The sequence below is a fragment of the Astyanax mexicanus genome, chromosome 1 (genome assembly GCF_023375975.1).
Source record: "Astyanax mexicanus isolate ESR-SI-001 chromosome 1, AstMex3_surface, whole genome shotgun sequence".
In the NCBI taxonomy this organism is placed as follows: domain Eukaryota; kingdom Metazoa; phylum Chordata; class Actinopteri; order Characiformes; family Acestrorhamphidae; genus Astyanax; species Astyanax mexicanus.
Window position 1 is genome coordinate 95,178,641 of NC_064408.1, and position 18,579 is coordinate 95,197,219.

Genomic DNA, 18,579 nt, shown 5'->3' on the forward strand with positions numbered 1-18,579 from the left:
TGCTATTGGTCCATTTATCAAGAATGTCACAGTGTGACATGACTCAGTGCAAGGGGACCGTTTGTGCCTTTAAACTAAAAATAAATGCATTGAACTAAAAATAAACGAAAAATCAACATACTTATTTTTCATTGGAGAACGATAATTTGCTTTCACCCCTTAGAAGTAAAACATTAGAATTAGAACATTCTTTCTGATTACTGGTCAGACCCCTCTGGAGTAGGAGCAAGAAAGTAAATACAGAAAGAAAGTCCTTTTGTTCTGGAAAAGTGCATATTTCTGGGCCGTTTAACATGGCATAAGGATGGCAATTGTTGATGGCTGCAATAAGAATAATCTGTAAACGGTTGAAAGTTGGGGCAGATCAAGTTTGGATCATATTCTCACCACTCATTTCATACCTGCCCACATTAATGTTTCAAATGTGAAAAAGAATTTGAGTCTGACTAAAGAATGCAGGTGTGAAAGCTTCACTAAAACAACACATGTCATGGAGCTCAACGGAAAAAGAAAAATAAGGAACGTACCAGTCAGTATCAGGCAAAGAGTAGGACACACTCAGTCGCTTTGCTTTGGCAGAGAATTCTAGCACTACAGGCTTCTTCATACCCTCCACCTCACAGACAGCAGTTACCTCACTCAACTCCTCCTGCATACAAACACACACACACACACATATTATGGTGTTCTGTGAAGGAATACACAGGACATTTTATTTTCAAAATCCCAATTCTAACAGTGTTCTGCGTGACACAGGTACTTGCATCAGTGTGTGCGGTAAAGGAGACACTGATCTCCATCTGGGTGTTGGGTTCCAGAGTGCCAGATGCTGGAGTAAAGCTGGCAGAGCAAAGATGAGCCTGAGGACCGTGGAGCTGAGAACCAGTCATGAGGAGAAAAGCACATAGAATCATTCTTTATTTAGCTGTAAGATGTTCAAAACATCACATTAGGACATGCCAAATGCAATATATTAGGTTTGACAAAAGAACAATGAACACTCTTGGGCCAATACAACACTCTCGGGCCCATTGAGCACTCTTGGGCCGGTAGAGTTGGGTTGCCAGGTCCAACAAAAATATCCAGCCTAAAGTCAGAAGCTTAAACTAGCCCAAATATATATGTCTGTCACACATTTGAAGCAAATGGCAAAACAACTATGATTGTATGAAGCCCAAAAAACACAACCCACCACCCCTAAATTTTCACCATGACTGGTTTTTCAAACAGTCGTGGAAAACCGCAAACCTGGCAACTCAGCATAGCCCAGTAGAGCAATCACAGGCCTTTAGAGCACTTTGAGGCCTGTAAAGACTGTGGCATTTTGGTTCTGTGGTAAAACCCGCTGTAGTCTTTGTTGTCTTACCTGATTACTCCATGTGAAGTGTGCAGGCAGCAGAGTCTGATTAAACAAGGTAACTTTGTTACTCTGAGCAACTCCTACATACACGTCGGTCAGCAGCAGCTCACAGCACAGCAAACACACCTGAGGAGACTGAACATCTGCTCGTACAGAAAGAAAGCTGAGAAAAAAAACACACAAACACATACACACACCAACAACGAGATGCGTCCAAACACATACACACACCAACAACGAGTCAAAACACATGTACAGTGAATAAAAATGCCCAGATTTCTAGATATTCTAATTTCTCACCATCCAGTGCCATCCAGCACACTGAGCTGTAGGACACCCTCAAAGCTTTGACAGCACACAGCTCTGAAACACACATCCACACTGCAGGAAGCCAGAGGAGGCAGGACCCCCTCACTAGGATTTATCTTCACCTGTAACATACAATATACACATATTCACAAGAATATTGTTTATTATATCACATAGAACTGACATAAAATAGGATTGCAGAGACTGACTGGGTTACTGTAATAATTGAAAGGCTATTTTAGAACTACTAATTTAAAAACAATTTTTGTTGAAGAAATTATTATCAATATTAGACAAAGAATGATTAAACTGAAGAGTTCAGAACAGCATCTTAGTCTGATGCTATGGGAAGAGGCTACGTATTAGATAGGGTACCTGTCTAAAGTTGACTGTAGGGTCACTAGGCAGCTTTCTCAGGCTCCACTGGGCCTCTAATGGGCTATTGTTGCTGATTAGGATGGTGGAGCAGACCTCCTGTCCCAGCTGCAGCAGCCCAAGGTCCAGACTGGGTACGCTCAGAGTAAGCTGGGGTCCCTGAAACACAGCATAAAAACACAGAAAGTGTTGGTTTAAGTTTAAATGCAGTACCAGCCAAAAGTTTGGACACACCTTAAATTCTGTGTTTTTTTCCACTATTTTTTTTTTTTTGCATTGTATATTAATAATAACCAAGTCATCCAAACCATGAAGAAAACATATGGAATTATTTAGTAAACAAAATAAGCGTGTTTCATATTTTAGATTCTGTATGCGCCTCTTGCTTAAATGACAGTTTTGCACATCTTGGCGAGATTTTCTCAGTCAGCTTTATGTGGTAAAGTTATCTTGGAATGGCGTTCAGTTAACAGCTGTGCTGAACTTGTCAAGAGTTAATTACTTGAATTTCTTGCCTCTTAATGCATTTGAGATAAGAGCCCACCTAAATGCTTTACCTAATATTCTTTTTTTTTTCTTCATAAGCTTAACTGTATGTTTCAGTATGTGTTCCTTTGTTGTCTGGATTAATTCAGTATTCATTTACAGTACAGGATAAAAAAAAGAAAAACTTTGAGTTAGAAATGTTACTGTATATTGGGGTGCCACAATACCACTCCCCATGTCCGATACTGATACTACAATCTTAGGTATCTGACGATATTGATGCCAACTCGATACCAATACCAGTCACACAGAACACAGCTCAGAGCTCTGATATGATAATGGATTTTCAGAGAGGCCTTGCAAAGCAGGAGGTTTTATAACACAAACTAATGAGCTCCACTACAATCAGGCATGCCTTCTGATTAGAATCAGGTAAGGGGTGGAGCTTAGAGAGGCTTGGAATTGGCCGGTCCAAAAGTCAGCACATGGCACATGGCCCTGTACTATAGCTAGCAAAGCCAGGGGAAAGAGTCTTTGAGATAAGACAACTGATACAAAATAACACACAACATAACATTTCATATCAGTGGGCATCAGGCCAATTTTATACACATACAACATCAGATACTGAAGGAAAAAAGAGATCTGAATCTGATCTAGTCCTATAAAAACTTACCCTGAAACAGCACACACTACACACTGTGATGTTTTGTAGATTTGTTTGGTTGCTTTTTGTTTCTTTCTTCCTGTGGGTTAGCTAGTTTTTGAGTACAGTAGGTTCAATATGATTGTCAGGTGTTCCCCTGGAATAAACAGTTCCAACTGAAAACAGCTCTTTTTAAAGTTCAGAAGTGTTAAACAAATATTGGATTGGCTTTTGAATTTTCATATTGGTCTCAGAAAAGAAAGAGAAGTATTGTGGCTAGAGCTGGGTTCTAAAATTCAGCCACCAAGTCTTAAAAACAATTGGTGCTTATTTTTGATATTTTGCATTAAACGCACATAAATGTGCCAAATACAAAGTATGCACACAGTAAGGTTAAAAAATACTACTCGTACGCTATTTGTTTGTTACAGTTTAGAAAAAGATATCCAAAAATAGCTTCGGTATCAAATTCAAAGTATCGTATAGGTATCCAAAAATTTTGAGAAGATACCTAATCCAAATTGTGGCATCTAAATGGAGACAGGGCAAGCTATTTATTGACAGATTGGTAATTGGAAGTGACTGACAGAAGCACTCACCTTAAACGTGGCCTCGATGGGCAGACCTATGGGATTGGGGTGGTGCTTAACATGACACTGGAGTGTGGTGGCAAAGTGACCTGGTTGGCCCCCAGTCAAAATCAGATCCATGTCAAAACATTCATTCATTTCTACAAAAAAACATACATGATAAGGGATTAATGAACAGGATGAAATAGTGCTTAAATCAAAGCAAAAAAACAAAATTACAGTGTGAAAAAAAAATTCACACCATATAATAATTACTATATTTAATTCACTGCACTGACTTGACTTGACTTTATTAATCCCCGGTGGGGACATTTATTTGTCCAGCACCAAACATATACCAAAAAACTGCACACAAGTATACAGTTTTTATACTGTACTGTACTGTAAGTATATCACAGAAAAGAAGACAACTAATAATGATGATAAAACAGAGTAATAACAAAGTACACTGTCAATAGCTGACATTATACAGTCTTGGATGGGCTTTACAGACAAATCCATATCCCAGAAACCTTGGTATAATTTTTGATTCTGAGCTAAATTCAAAATCAGTCAAAATCAGAAAAATGCTTTTCTTTCAGGACACAGAGAGGATTATTCATGCTTTTGTATCAACATGCCTTGATTATTGTAATGCGCTATTTACATGTCTTAGTCAGAGAGAAATGGCTCGGCTGAAGCTGGTCCGGAATGCAGCCGCTAGAGTTCTGACTGGGACTAAACGAAGGAAGCATGTCACTCCTGTGCTGCCATCTCTACATTGGCATCTCTATGTTGCTTTAGAATTTTGTTTAAACTACTGATTTTAACATATCAGGCGATGCACGATGCTGAGGCAAAAAATATCTCTGAGCTTTTAGTGCCATAATCTAGTGCCAAAGTACTGAGGTCAGTCAGTCAGTCAGGGCTTTTAGTAGCCCCAAGGACGAAGCAGAAACGTAAAGGAGATTAAGCTTTTTCTGTGTATGCATCAGAACTGTGGAACACTGTGGAAAGACTTGCTGGGTCAAAAGAGATCTTTAAAAAGTGACTTAAAACACATCTGTACACATTAGCCTTTGAGTGTGGACATTGTTGATGTTTTCTGTTTTTGTTCAGCTCATGGATGGGGTTACTTTTATGATTTTATGGTGTAAGTATATTGTTTTATTATTTTATGTTTATTGTATTGCATTTGAAGCACTTTGTAGCTTTGCTTAGAAAAGTGCTATATGAATAAATACTTACTTACTTACTTATAGCAGCAATTTTTGAAGGATATTTTGAACCTTTCAGTTCTACACCACAGTGAGAGGGGTCTGCCACTTGGGCTGCTTCTATCTACTGTATTTAATTCACTACACTGTGCTGTAAATGTTCAACTACTCTTGAAAAAGTCTGATACATTTGGATGGATCAATTATTAAGATGATTTTCTCACCTATTTCACCTGATGAAGGTTCAACCTCGATAATGTGGTGGTCACTGATACGCTCCCATTCAAAACAAATGGCTGACTTGCTGTGATTCCACATCTGGCACACACATATAGAGACACACACACAAACAAAAAAGACTCAGCTTCTCAGAAAGAACAACTTGTTCTATAACTCTCATCACTAGTGATTGTTAAGAGGCCTCTGAACTGCTTGTTACCTTAAAGCTCTTGCGGATGGTTGTGTGTATGTATGTTTCACCCGGTATGATCAGGGCATATGGCTCCAGTAGGATCTTATAGGGCTCAGTGGAGCCTTTCACATCGATTTCCATCACAATGGCATCACCCACCTTCGGAATCATGTCCAGCTGCTGAGATCCACTGTTAATACACAGAAAAATACTATGTTAGGAACTTAAGTCAGAGATAAAAACATAATAAATACTAAATCATCACAAAATACAGTAAAATAATAATGATCTGTTGTTTACCCATCTTCATAGATGTTCTGCATGTCTGGGACATCCCGTATGACTAGTCGACAGACACTGTGATAATCCATGAGCTAAGAGAAAAAGAGAAGTCAACACACACCTCGTACAATTTAAATAACAATGTTTGAGTTTTATTTAACATAAAAAGTATTGGGTAACAAGAGTAAATGAAATAAAAAATAATATAATGCAATGCTTGGTTTATAGTGATTTTTACAATCTTTTTTTTTTTCTTTTTTCCAATTTTTTTTATACAGCTCTGGGGAAAAAAAAATAAAAACACTTAAAAATTATTACTTTCTTTGATTGTATCAAACTAAGAAACCTCTAGAATACAATCAAGAGGAAGATGGATGATCACAAGCCATTAAACCAAACTGAACTGCTTGAATATTTTCTTTAGAAAGTGGCATCTTTTTAGAAGTGGCATAAAGTTATCCAAAAGCAGTGTGTAAGACTGGTGGAGGAGAACATGCCAAGATGCATGAAAACTGTGAGGTCTGAAAGCTCTGCATCTTTTTTGTAAGTTCAGCCATTTCTCATTTTCTGCAAATAAATGCTCTACTATATACTAACATAGTCCAATGATTGTATACATTCATCTTCAAAGATGTTTTATTAAGGACAAAATTAAACAGCAGCATATGTTAATAATACACTTAAAAATTAATTTTATCATTTTTCTACAGTTAATTAAACAATACCTGTTCTGGGTGGTATGATAGCAGAAACACATGCTCCTGCGCAGGATCCAGCATGCCAACCTCAGGACTGATGCTGAAGCAGTTGTCTGTGGAAAGGTGATGCTGAATGCCAGACGGATCTGGAGTCTCTCCAGGTAACAGGGGCTGCAGGTTGGGCTTCATAATACACCACTGGAAAGGCAGCTCCAGATGTCTGTCACACACCATACCAAACATACACAGTCAAGTCAGAATATTATGATTACCTACATTTTTCTGCACTTACTGTCTGCTGAGCATATACTGTAGGAGTACTGTGTAGTTCTGAGATGACCAACTATAGTCTTTCAGTTCCTCTGCATATTTTATTATCCTCCTTTTACCCAGATATTCAAGATGGTCAGGATCTCACAGGACCACCACACAGAGCAGCTATTATTTGGGTGATGGGTCATTATTCTCAGCACTGCAGTGACACTGATTGACATGGTGGTGGTGTATGAGGTGTTAGTGTGTGTTGTGTTGGTACGAGTGGATTAAAAACAGCAGTGCTGCTGGGGTTTTTAACCACCTCAGTTTCACTGATGGGCTGTGGACAGCGTCCTGTGAGCATTGATGACTTACTATAGGGTGACCAACACAAACTCTGCAAACTCAGATTCAGAGCTTCTGTTATTGACTTAATCTACAAGGTGGAACAGACGGCACAGTGGCTTAGTGGTTTGCATGTTTGCCTTCCAGCACTGGGGTCTTGGGTTCAAGTCCCGATCTGTGAGGAGTTTCCATGTTTTCCCTGTGTCTGCGTGGGTTTCCTTTGGGAACTCCGGTTTTCTTCCCACAGTCTAAAAACATGGAGATCAGGTAAACTGAATATTCTGAATTGCTCAGAATGGATACTTGTGTGTGAATGTGTGTGTGTGTGACTGTATGCCCAAATATGGTTTGGCACTCTGTGCTGGGTCAACTCCTCAGTGCCCGATGCAGTCCTTCAGATGGACGGTTGTTCCAGTTGAGAGTATGCTGTGAGCAATTGGCTGCTGCTTTTCACCGGTGTGTGTTGAATGTAATTGTAAGCGCCCTTAAGTTCCTTAAGTGTCAGAAATGTGCTGTATAAGTGTAATTGTAAGTAAGTAAGTAAATAAATATAGAGGATAGTAAGTGGACACAGAGTTTAAAAACTTCAGCAGCACTGCTGTGTCTGATCCATTCATATTGCTCCACACACCACCACCTTTTAGCTAACATTTTAGGTTTGAAAGCTCTGCACCTTTTTTGTTATTTCAGCTATTTCTCATTTTCTGCAAATAAATGCTCTAAATGACAATATTTGTATTTGAAATTCAGGATAAATGTTGACATTAATAGGTTAAGGATGTGAATAAGAACAATGAGCTCACGTGTTGTTCTTGATGATGAGTTTCTTCTGTGAAATAGAATTCAGGTTAGCTGGATCAAATCTTACAAAATGATCAGCAGTCAGGTCACGCAGTTCACCAAGCTCCGGTAAATCCTCTCCACCCTCCATCGCCACCAGCTCCAGCATCACTAACTGACCCATGCCTGCCACAGCACAGTTAACACAAGCAATGATTTAAATAACAAAATTAGTCTGAGTTACATAGTCGAAGTTGATCCTGAACGTTTTTTTCGTTTTTCCTAAAATGAGATTTAGAGCGCTTCAAGAGTTTTTTTACCCTCAGTCAATCTATGAAGGGCTACAATATTTGTATATAATTTGTCAACCTCAATAAAAAGAGGTGGAAATAGATTTTAAGATGAATTTTGAAATATTAATGACTAGAGCTATAAGAATACTGCATATTATAATACTTAATTACCTTGCATGGTGAAATCCTTCACCTGACAGTTATCACAGACAATGGTGAAACTTTGAGCACAGCTTTCAGCAGCAGCTGGGAAAAAGACAACCTGAAAAGTAGGGCAAAGTAATATAAAGCTAAATCAACCAACAACAGCCTGGCTGATCATTAGTCATTTAGCAGCTTGGGGTAATAAAACACATACATGTACAACAGTTTCAAGAACCAATAGACTAATGTATTGACTGTGGCATATGATTAGACTATAATGCCAAAATATTCATAAAGTATATTTATAGTACACTGAAAAATCAGCTATTTTGGTTCTATTAAACATTTCTCACTATTCTCCCCAAATATTGTAATTTTATACTTTTTTACTTAAATACTTATCACTTATTATAACATTTTATTGTGCTTTAGTAGAAAGTACAAAACATTACGTAAGCATGATAAATATTTCACCCGAGTGTTGGGGCTCTTACCTCCATGACCACAGCCTGGCCAGGCAGCAAGGCAAACAGACAGGGGCTGACTGCGAATGGAGGCTGTTCTGCAAAGCTGGCCTTCACTGCAGACTGAAGGTATATGGAGAATGAGTACTGCAATGAATGCAATAACCTAGTATTGTCTATTGGTGAACATTTATATGTGTTTTGGTTGTATTAAATTATTTTCAATCTAGAACAATTTTAGATTTAATGTTATAGCTTATACACAACATTTGCAGCATTGTGATTATTTTGGATGCAATGCATCTCAGAAAATAGCAACAGGAAAAAACAAACAAAAAAGCCTGCTATGAATCTATTATCATAGTCTTGTGCTATAGTGTAATCATGCTTGATATAGATGTTGCTTATTTACCCTGAGGCTGGAGGCAGGCCACTGATGCTTGGGCATGATGCAAAAAGTCCCAGCACTCAGTCCATCGTTACGACACAGAACTTCCATAAACTTCACACCTCCCACCAGACAGTAGCCGAAGTCCAGAACAGCAGGCACTTTACATTCAGAGACATGGAAAAAGACATGGATAGAGGACGTTCATTAGACAACACTTTTAAGAGAGATAAAAACAAAATACCCAGAACCACTTGTAAGATTTGTAACATCTGAATAAAAATAAAAAAAATTAGATAAATTTAGAGTATCAGCTAGTAAAGAATAAAGCTCTTCAGCTGAGGCTGAGAAGCAGTGGAACCTTGGGTAATGAAATGATATCTAATACCTTTGTGATGGATCTAACATCTGTAACTAATCTCATTAACGCTATCTTGGCTAAAAGCAATCAAATCCTGAAGGATTTCAAACATTTAGCATAAAGCCTTACTTGTAAAGTAGAGCTAAAGAAGGAGACCCCCGTTATTCATTATTTATCTTATTTAATTCAGTCAATGTGTTTAATTAATTAATATTTGTAATGAATGTTCTATTTCACAGTCAGAGAAATGTTTAGTAAAAAAATTTTAAAAAGAGGCAGATCAGACAAACTCAAATTGTAGTTCAGTTCATTTGATCAAATTTTGTTAGTTTGTGTCACGCTATTAACATAGAAGACAGACAAAGTGTAATGTTTTTGTCAAAATAGGCTGTTTTTTTATAAATAAAAAGATTTTTTTGTTCTAATTTAACCCCACTTTCTCCCCTATTTGGAAGACCAATTACTCAATACCTGTTCATATGAACTTCCCCTATTACTAGCAAATGCCTCCAGTGATAGGAGGGTGAAGACTAGCATCTAATAGCATCCGATACAGAAAAAGTCATATATTGCCTCTTTATAAACTGCCACTGTTGCAGCATCACTGGGCAGCCAGCGGGCTCAGAGGAAAGCGCAGCTCCCCAGCTCTGATACAACAGCTAACAGATGCCAGGGTTGACTGACATCACACCTAGAAACTTAGTCTGCTGGGCTGTTTAGTTTAGTTTAGTTCACTTGTCAAATTCTAAATGAACTAACTTACATGTGAGTACTGGCGGAGGTCTGCGGGCCTCCAGGGGTACAACAAGGGGAAAAGGGGACTGCGTCTCCACCAGCAGGAAATCCTCGTAGTCGTCCAGACTGTCCGGGGCAAAGCGCACCGTGTACTGGCAACTTATCCCTGGAGCTACAACCCCTCCATCACCAGGAAATCGTCCTGTAGACACACAGTACTGTTAATGAACCATTCATCGAGCAAGAACAGCTAGAGGATCAGTGATACTGACTAAAGAGATGGATGATTGCATACTAGTTAGAAGATATTAATATTCAATTGTTGCCTATACAACACAGATTTTTGTTCATGTAATATCATTATCTAATGTGCTATATAGGCTTGCTAGTGTGCAGAATAAAATGTACATACTTCCATACCTATATTTCCCCTTATACATATACAGCCCTGGAAAAAAATTAAGAGACACTTCAGTTTCTGAATCAGTTTTATATTTATAGGTTATCAAAAAGATGCAGAGTTTCAGACCTTTCAGAGTTAAGACTAGTTGGTGGAATAACCCTGGTTTTTAATCACAGTCTTCATGCATATTGGCATGTTCTCCTCCACCAGTCTTACACACTGCTTTTGGATAACTTTATGTCACTCATGGTGCAAAAATTTAAGCAGTTCAGTTTGGTTTGATGGCTTATGATCATACATCTTTATTTTGATTATATTCCAGAGGTTTTTAATTTGGTAAAATCAAAGAAACTCATCATTTCTAAGTGGTCTCTTGTTTTATTTCCATAATATTGTTTACAATTATTGGTACTTGATGAAGAGGCCCTTTTGCAATGGACAAATTTGCAATGCAAGAATTTGATATAAAGCTTCTTTATAAATTTAATTGATCAATTACTTTTATTGTCTGTATGAGGTTCTACAGTATGGCCTATTGTATGGTTCTTTAATAGCAACGCTCAAATAACCTTTTGAAGCACTTTTTTAAATAGTGTACATGTTATGCCTTTCAGCAAGTTTAATATAAAATAATAATGAAAAATAAATTATTAAATTAAATATTGTTTATTGATTCTATTGTATTTCAGCAGTTTTTAAAATGACAGACAGTCTATAATTTTTAATTCCCTAATAAACTACTAAGAATGAGACTTTTTTCAGCCCTGACACTGTCAGTCTGCCTGCTCAGGACAATGTTTCCCCTTAAAACTCTATTTCCCAGCAAATTCCTGTCAATGGACTACAATGACTCGTGTGACTCTGCAACGTTCGGCCTCGCCTACCTACTTCTAGAACTTCTAGTATCTAAAACTGTTACGGTTGCCTACTTTCTCTTGTCGTCTTGTTATCGACCAGGTTCTGCTCTTTGTTTACTCTCTTGCCTAGCCCTCTAGTTCTGTTGTGGATCTTTAGTTACCAACCTTGCTTTCTACTTTGACTACTCTCTTGCCTACTCTCTTTTACCTGCTTATCTTAACGTGTACCGGCTCCGACTCAAGTTTTGGCTCTATGTTATGGTATGTCTATTTATTGCTGGTCTTTTGTTTACTTGCTGTACAGTAAACCTTTGTTTTCTAATCAGCAATTGTCTCCTCTTGTCCTGGCCCTGCTGACAACTGATGTCATTGGGATGGGGATGTCACTGTGTTCTGATGGACACTCACCAAGACCAACAGAGAAGTGTGGAGTGGTGGGCGGGATCACACGCACATGGCGGCTAGCTGCAGTCATGTTCCTTAGCTCAACTGTGGCCTAAAGGAGACACAACCACAAGTTCATGTTATACACAATTATCAATAAGATTATGGCCCTGAAGTATAATATATAGTATATTTACCAGTGTTAAATCACTATTAGTGTTAGATAAGAACTGGCAAATGTACTGTGTACAGTTAAAAAGCAATTATGCTAAGCTGCAATTAGGTGTGGCAAAAGATATAGTGACTCATGGCTCACATATGTGAAAAGGGCAGGATATAAAATAAGTTTAAACAGAAAAAATACATCCATACTGATTTAACTCTGGTAAACTTGGCTAGTATTTTGTGTAAAGGATCAATTAGTTTATACGGGAAACGATCTTCTAATTGCAAGTAATTGTTATCACCCTCATTGGCTATTTGCTATATCATACTGTAAAGTAAATAGACACTAATAAGACTATTAATTTAGACTAATCTAGTCTATTAATAATCAAATTCGTATTCTAGTCATATTATTATATATTATTATATTATTCTAGGCATAACTACAGGCATAAACTGTAGGTCCATTATAACATTCAATATATAACCTTTGTGTACCTCATAGACTTGTCCAACTCGATAGTCATCAAACAGCACCACAGGTGGGCTGGCTATGAAAACAGGCACTGGAGCTTCAGGACTGCTGCTGCTGCTGAAGGAGACAGAGAGAGAAACTAATGATCTTTTTTATTAGCAGATTTTCCCGCAAACAAATGCTGTGGGTAAAGAAACAGAAGGGTTTCATGTTGCGCAGAAGCAAATAAAGCTGCTTCTACAGAGCACTGACATGCAATCAAAACCCAGACCATCAACAAAAGATGAATTGGTTTGTGTCAATCATCCATGGTAATTAAATCCATAGCAGCTGTTTTGAAGTTGCTGGAGAAAACAGACTATTCCTGTTCATCAGGGAAAAAACATGTGTCTTGTCTATTGGAGAGAAAACAAAAATATGCAATTAATCCAAAGAAGTACTCAGTATTTTATCTGCACTATTAAATGACTAGACCTTTTATGTCACCATTATGCTGTATTTTGTGTAAAATACAAAGTGTTTTACTTGCAGTGGTTCTATAAGCTTACGGAACAACTGGACAACTAATTTTGTTCAGATTTATTATCTGTACGTAGGACATTTAGAATGCAGCAGCACGTCTGTTCTTCAACCAGCCAAAACGGGCGCATGTCACCCCGCTGCTCATTGAGCTCCATTGGCTACCAGTTGCTGCTCGTAGCAATCCAGACTGTTCTCATACAGAGTTCCCCAATGGTGGAACAAACTACCTTCCACTACCAGATCAGGAGAATCTCTTGCTATCTTTAAGAAACTCCTGAAGACAGAGCTCTTCAAAGAGCACCTACTCTCCTAACACCTCTAACTAACTACCTTCCACTACCAGATCAGGAGAATCTCTCACTATCTTTAATAAACTCCTGAAGACAGAGCTCTTCAAAGAGCACTTACTCTCCTAACACCTCTTTGTACTTCACTATTGTAAGTCGCTTTGGACAAAAGCGTCTGCCAAATGTAATGTAATGTAATGTAAAATTTGAGGGTTGTCAGATGATAGTATACTAGTTAAGCAGATAAACTGACTAGTAAAATAGGCGAACTAATGTAGTTTATTTGATTGCTGAGACTGTGTATTAACAAGGACTTTGCAACATGCTTTGTATCACATGACAGGGGTTACAATTTAATATATTCCAATATGCACAGTTAAGTCAAAATTATACAACAGTCCTGGGGGCAGAGTCCTGTGGGCAGAGTCCTGTGGCCACTGAAGTTGACCAATACAAACTGTGCAGCCACAGATTTGGTGGAGTATCTAGGTAGGAGTGTCTAATAGAGGTGACAGTGAGAAAACACAATGTTTAAAAACTCCAGCACACCCTAACTCAACACCACTATGTCAGTGTCACTGCAGTGCTGAGAATGACCCAACAGGGTGAGAGGAGGATAACAATGTATGCAAAGAAACAGAAGGACTATAGTCTATAATTATAAACCTACAAAATGCTCCTATACAGTATATGCTCAATGAAGCTGAAAATATGGACAGAGAGTGTAGAAGCAAAAATGTGGTCATAATATTCTGGCTGGATTGTGTATATGCATAAAAAAATATTTGTATGCAATCATCACCAATGGTATCTGAAAATAATTTAAACAGATTTTGAATTTACCAAACTGCATGCTTCCACTCACCAGCACTCCTTATTTTTGTTTGGTGCGCTCTGTACTCTCCTCTTGGTCGCAATGAGAGATTCTCCCCCTCGCTGGCCACTCAGGGGCTGGAAGTGAGGGTTGCGAAGGAAGTTTTGAGGTTTCCTAAGCTTCTGCAGAGCCGCCTTGTCCTCCGCTTTACTCTGAGCACTCACTTTTAACTTCCAAGAGTGTTTATCCATCTGGGACACCTTCTGAGTTACAAACATTGAGATGAAATATTAAGACAAACTGTATGTTTAATACATTGTTAAAGAATTTTGTGTTGCCACAGGAAGGGCTTGGGAATGCTTACAGCTGTATAGGTTATATATGAGTTGTGAGTGAGTAAATGTGAGTGACGCTGAACACTGGTCAGTGTGCTCATGGCAAGGCCTGATAGTGGGTGTTAGATGTACAGTATTTCTCCATTCACTCCATTTCTGAAGTGTAAAATTACATTATAGAAGACCAACCACAGTGGACAGCGCAGTGGGGGGTAATTATCATGACCAGCGGTGTCTGGCTAAAATTGTCCATGCAAAAAGTAATTCTGGTAGAATTCACAGGTACATTCACTGAACCCACAGGTCATCCATGTACCCACAGCTTCCATGGGCATGGTAAAAATCACGTGATACTCATATATTTTTCATGACAGTGTATTTTAATTTAACAACGCATCAAGGAGAGAAAAAGTATAACTGTGAATTTAAGTAAAAGAACCTGCCCTGCTGACTGACCTGTGAGTGAATGCTCCCAGTGCTGCTGGCCTCCTCTGAGGAGAACAGAGTGAGCGTCTCCTCAGAGCGTTCCAGCACACTCTGGATAGTGAGGTCAGAATGGGGGACTGGTGAGTAGCCATCATCCTGCGGCTGGGTGCCTACATGCTTGTTGTATGAGACAGTTGGTTGAGCAAAGCCAGGGGTGGATGGTTTTCCTGTGATGTAAGGGATAAAAAATATGACTTCATTGTTAAGATTTTATAACTTAATATATTAAAATTAATAATTAAAAAAATATTAATCATATTTTAAATAAAACATATTTGGTTACAAGAAACTGCATTTTTTATTAGAAAACAACAGAACATCCAAATATATTACTGTGTATAAAAAACAAGACAAAAATGAATCCTTCAAACTATACAAACTTTTCAGCAATCAAAATTCTGAGTTATTTTTTGGGCAGAACTGAATGCAACATTACCTTTTGGGGCTTTAATAAGTGGGACTTGCTCGGTTATGCAGTCCTGGGGACAAATCAAGTGGTTACGTTTAAGAAGGTCGTTGTCCACACACCACAGAAAGGCTGGCTTAACTGCAGGAAAGCAAGAAATATATTATTTTAGGCCCCACTGATAATCACATCATTCCACATTTAACCTCTGCCAATAAATATGTACAATTAGCATTGAGAGCAGCAGAACCACAGGTTTATACAAAAGCATTTGTTTTATAAGCTAGCTGTGAAGAGCAAAGCTTGGTTTAAGATTTCTTTTGGTTATTATAAGAGGCATTTTTGTGTTGTTGACTATATATTTTATCACTATACCCCAATAACAAATATGAATCTTTTATTAACTAATAACGTTAAAGATTCAAGGAGTATGGACATTCTTATGGTATCTTGCTGTGTTATGTGCCAAACTGTAGTTGATGTTTCCAAAAAAAATAAAAACAAAATATGTATGTATTATAATACAATGTATAAATGATTTTGAACATTTTCAGTTTATTTACTGAATAAAATAAATTTGTTTTTTTAGTAGTTTTTATACTAATATATCTCATACTTATTTTTGGCAAGTAGCTTTTTTACAGTGATTATATACAATAAAAGGTACCTAGTGGTAAGCAAAGCTGGTGGTAGGCCTCTCCCACCTCCTCCAAGATGCTAGCCTGGGCTTGCTCTTCTTTATCGCTGGCCTGCCGTCGGGCCTGACTGATGTGCTTCTCCAGCATTTCAGCATCCCTCATCCGCCTGCTGTATTCCAAATGAACCTGAGTGTGAAATGTAGATAGAACAAGAGATGTGAGAGAAGATAACGGTGTCAATCATCAACACACAAACAATCAACTATTAAAAAAACATCTGCATTAATGAGCACTTCATGCAGGATTTCCTAAAAACTGTATAGAGGATGAGATGATGCGACCAGTCTTGAGTTAAAACAGTACCTGTTGAAGCTCCTGCACATATTTGTCCTGGTAGCTGTTGTCTTCTCTCCGTGCTTTGGTGAGACTGGTGACAGTGTCTTTTCCAGTCACTTCATTAGTGTACAGATCTTTGAATATATTTGCCAATATAGAAGAAATATCCTGTCAATTAGACAAGCATGCTTAATTATTTAGACACAAAACTGTGTTATTTTAGGCCTTTAGATGTCAACTTAAAAATACAAAGCTGCATTTCCAGATGCCATAAAAAATCTGTAATACTGTAATGCTGTCATTTTCAACCTGGATTGTAAATGAATTTGGGCCACAAAAAAATGCTTCTATTTTCCACACAGATTTCATACAGATTGACACTAAAAATCATGTACAACATGCACACTCCTTTTATTTAGGCTTTCATCCTTCAAAATTAACCTAAAGCAAAAAATTTACATTTATGGTTCATTTTCAAAAGTACAAAATAAAGGCAAGCATACAGAGACACCTGTTCATGAAACAAAATGTATTTAAAAATAAAGTATCCTGATTGTGTTGGAGCAACTGTTTCTACTGTTTAGGGAACGCTTTCACTGGAGCAAGTAAGGGTCTGCTGTCACTGCATTCAGTGACAACAGTGAGGTCAGAATGTTGGATAATCAGCACCTCACTTCATCCACAACCCAAAAACATTCCACACTGTAAGCTTGGATAAGCTGAATTTACTTAAATAATTTAAAGAAATTAGTTGCCTTAAAAATGTTAAGTAATTTGAGTTAAGTTTAAAAAATATGTACATTTCCATGTTTACTCTTTTCATTTACAATGGTAAATAATATTATGTAACGTCTCTTAAACTGATAGCCAGTTTTTTAATGCATCATGGGATTTGTAGTTTTTTGTACGGTCTACTCACAGACGGTGGTGCTGAAGTGCGGAGCTTTTGGACTACAACTTTAGCTCTTACATATTATCAAAACTGCTATTAATTACATATAACGTTCTATGTAATAAAAACCGATCACAATTATACCTGTATGAATATAGTGTTAATATAAACTATAAACTCAGGCCTGTGAGTTTAATCCGGATTTTAACTTACCTGAGTTTGGTCTGATGCTGGTCTGTGTCTGATACAGTCATTCTGTGTAGCTGTCACACGTTCCTCCTGCATGTTAGACTCAGTATAACACAGATATATCCTAATTTCACTCTCACAGTTCAATTAATACACAGAAACTCTGAATATTTACTGCAATATTCATTAACCCCTCATTTCTGTAAGGACCTCCATATGTCTGTACACACGACGTTGCTATAGTAACACAGTACCGCTCTTAAAGAGACAGTGCACTCCAGTGCCTGGTTTTATAAAACACCTTTAGTAAAGTTAAGTGATATCTAAGTGCTTTCTTTAGGAAAATCGTCTAGAATGTCCCTTAAGTAATTCTTTAAGTGTTCAATAAACACTTTTAGACTTTTTTTACTCATTTTTGTATACAGCTCTGGAAAAAAGAGGTCACTTAAACATGATGAGTTTCTTTGATTTTACCAAATAGAAAGCCTCTTGAATATAATCAAGAGGAAGATGGATGATCCCAAGTCATCAAATCAAAATGAACTGCTTGAATTTGTGCACCAGGAGTGGCATAAAGTTATCCAAAAGCTTTAAGCGTGTAAGACTGGTGGTGGAGAACATGCCAAGATGCATGAAACTGTAATTAAAAACCAGGGTTATTTTTACCAAATATTGATATCTGAACTCTTAAAACTTTATAAATATGAACTTGTTTTCTTTGCATTATTTTGCTTATTTGCTTACTTTGAGGTCTGACAGCTGTTTGACAGATGTTTTATTTTCATTATTTCAGCCATTTCTCCTTGCTCTAAATTACAATATTTTTAAATTTAAATGTTGTCTGTAATTTATAGAAAAAAAAAAAACAATGTTCATTTTACTCAAACATATACCTATAAATAGCAAAATCAGACAAACTGATTCAGACACTGAAGTGGTCTCAAAATGGTTCTCAAAAGTTGCTAAATCGACTGACAGGTAAAAAGAGTAAAATGTCATCCTCACAAAAATACTACATATATACTAATACAAGTAAAAGTGTGACTTTTGTGTCAGCAGAATAGTTGCTTATATGTGGAACAATATATTTTTTTAACATGTCTTCTGAAAACATTATTAGAAACAACGGCAAATGTTTACCCTAAATTTTATTAGCAGTGCTGGACAATATGACCAAAATGTATATATTTTAACTGATGCAATATAATTCCAAAATTTATATGAACAGTATAAAAGCTACCATCCTGGTTGTACATATAATGCACTGATAT

General features: G+C 37.4%; 1 protein-coding gene across 4 annotated transcripts in view; it reads right to left on the reverse strand.

Annotated features, from left to right (window-relative positions):
- Positions 1-17,805, reverse strand: part of dlec1 (DLEC1 cilia and flagella associated protein) — a 26,133-nt gene extending 8,328 nt beyond the window's left edge. The window contains exons 1-23 of one of the 4 annotated variants that reach the window (XR_007441420.1): positions 17,333-17,805; positions 16,255-16,395; positions 15,921-16,077; positions 15,284-15,394; positions 14,818-15,014; positions 14,078-14,289; positions 12,427-12,520; positions 11,788-11,875; positions 10,148-10,321; positions 9,048-9,184; positions 8,666-8,758; positions 8,199-8,289; positions 7,758-7,920; positions 6,382-6,574; positions 5,675-5,748; positions 5,402-5,564; positions 5,187-5,280; positions 3,776-3,906; positions 2,045-2,203; positions 1,661-1,791; positions 1,367-1,523; positions 765-875; positions 528-649 (exon numbers count right to left, since the gene is read on the reverse strand). Coding sequence is in view for 3 of the 4 variants with exons in the window: in XM_007253571.4 (XP_007253633.3) it covers positions 528-649; positions 765-875; positions 1,367-1,523; positions 1,661-1,791; positions 2,045-2,203; positions 3,776-3,906; positions 5,187-5,280; positions 5,402-5,564; positions 5,675-5,748; positions 6,382-6,574; positions 7,758-7,920; positions 8,199-8,289; positions 8,666-8,758; positions 9,048-9,184; positions 10,148-10,321; positions 11,788-11,875; positions 12,427-12,520; positions 14,078-14,289; positions 14,818-15,014; positions 15,284-15,394; positions 15,921-16,077; positions 16,255-16,395; positions 17,333-17,404 (3,065 nt within the window). In the remaining variant the exon portion in view is untranslated. The remainder of the gene's footprint in view (positions 1-527; positions 650-764; positions 876-1,366; positions 1,524-1,660; positions 1,792-2,044; positions 2,204-3,775; positions 3,907-5,186; positions 5,281-5,401; positions 5,565-5,674; positions 5,749-6,381; positions 6,575-7,757; positions 7,921-8,198; positions 8,290-8,665; positions 8,759-9,047; positions 9,185-10,147; positions 10,322-11,787; positions 11,876-12,426; positions 12,521-14,077; positions 14,290-14,817; positions 15,015-15,283; positions 15,395-15,920; positions 16,078-16,254; positions 16,396-17,332) is intronic. The other 3 variants (XM_022683043.2, XM_022683042.2, XM_007253571.4) reach the window with 3 other exon arrangements.
- Positions 17,806-18,579: the final 774 nt, after the last annotated feature.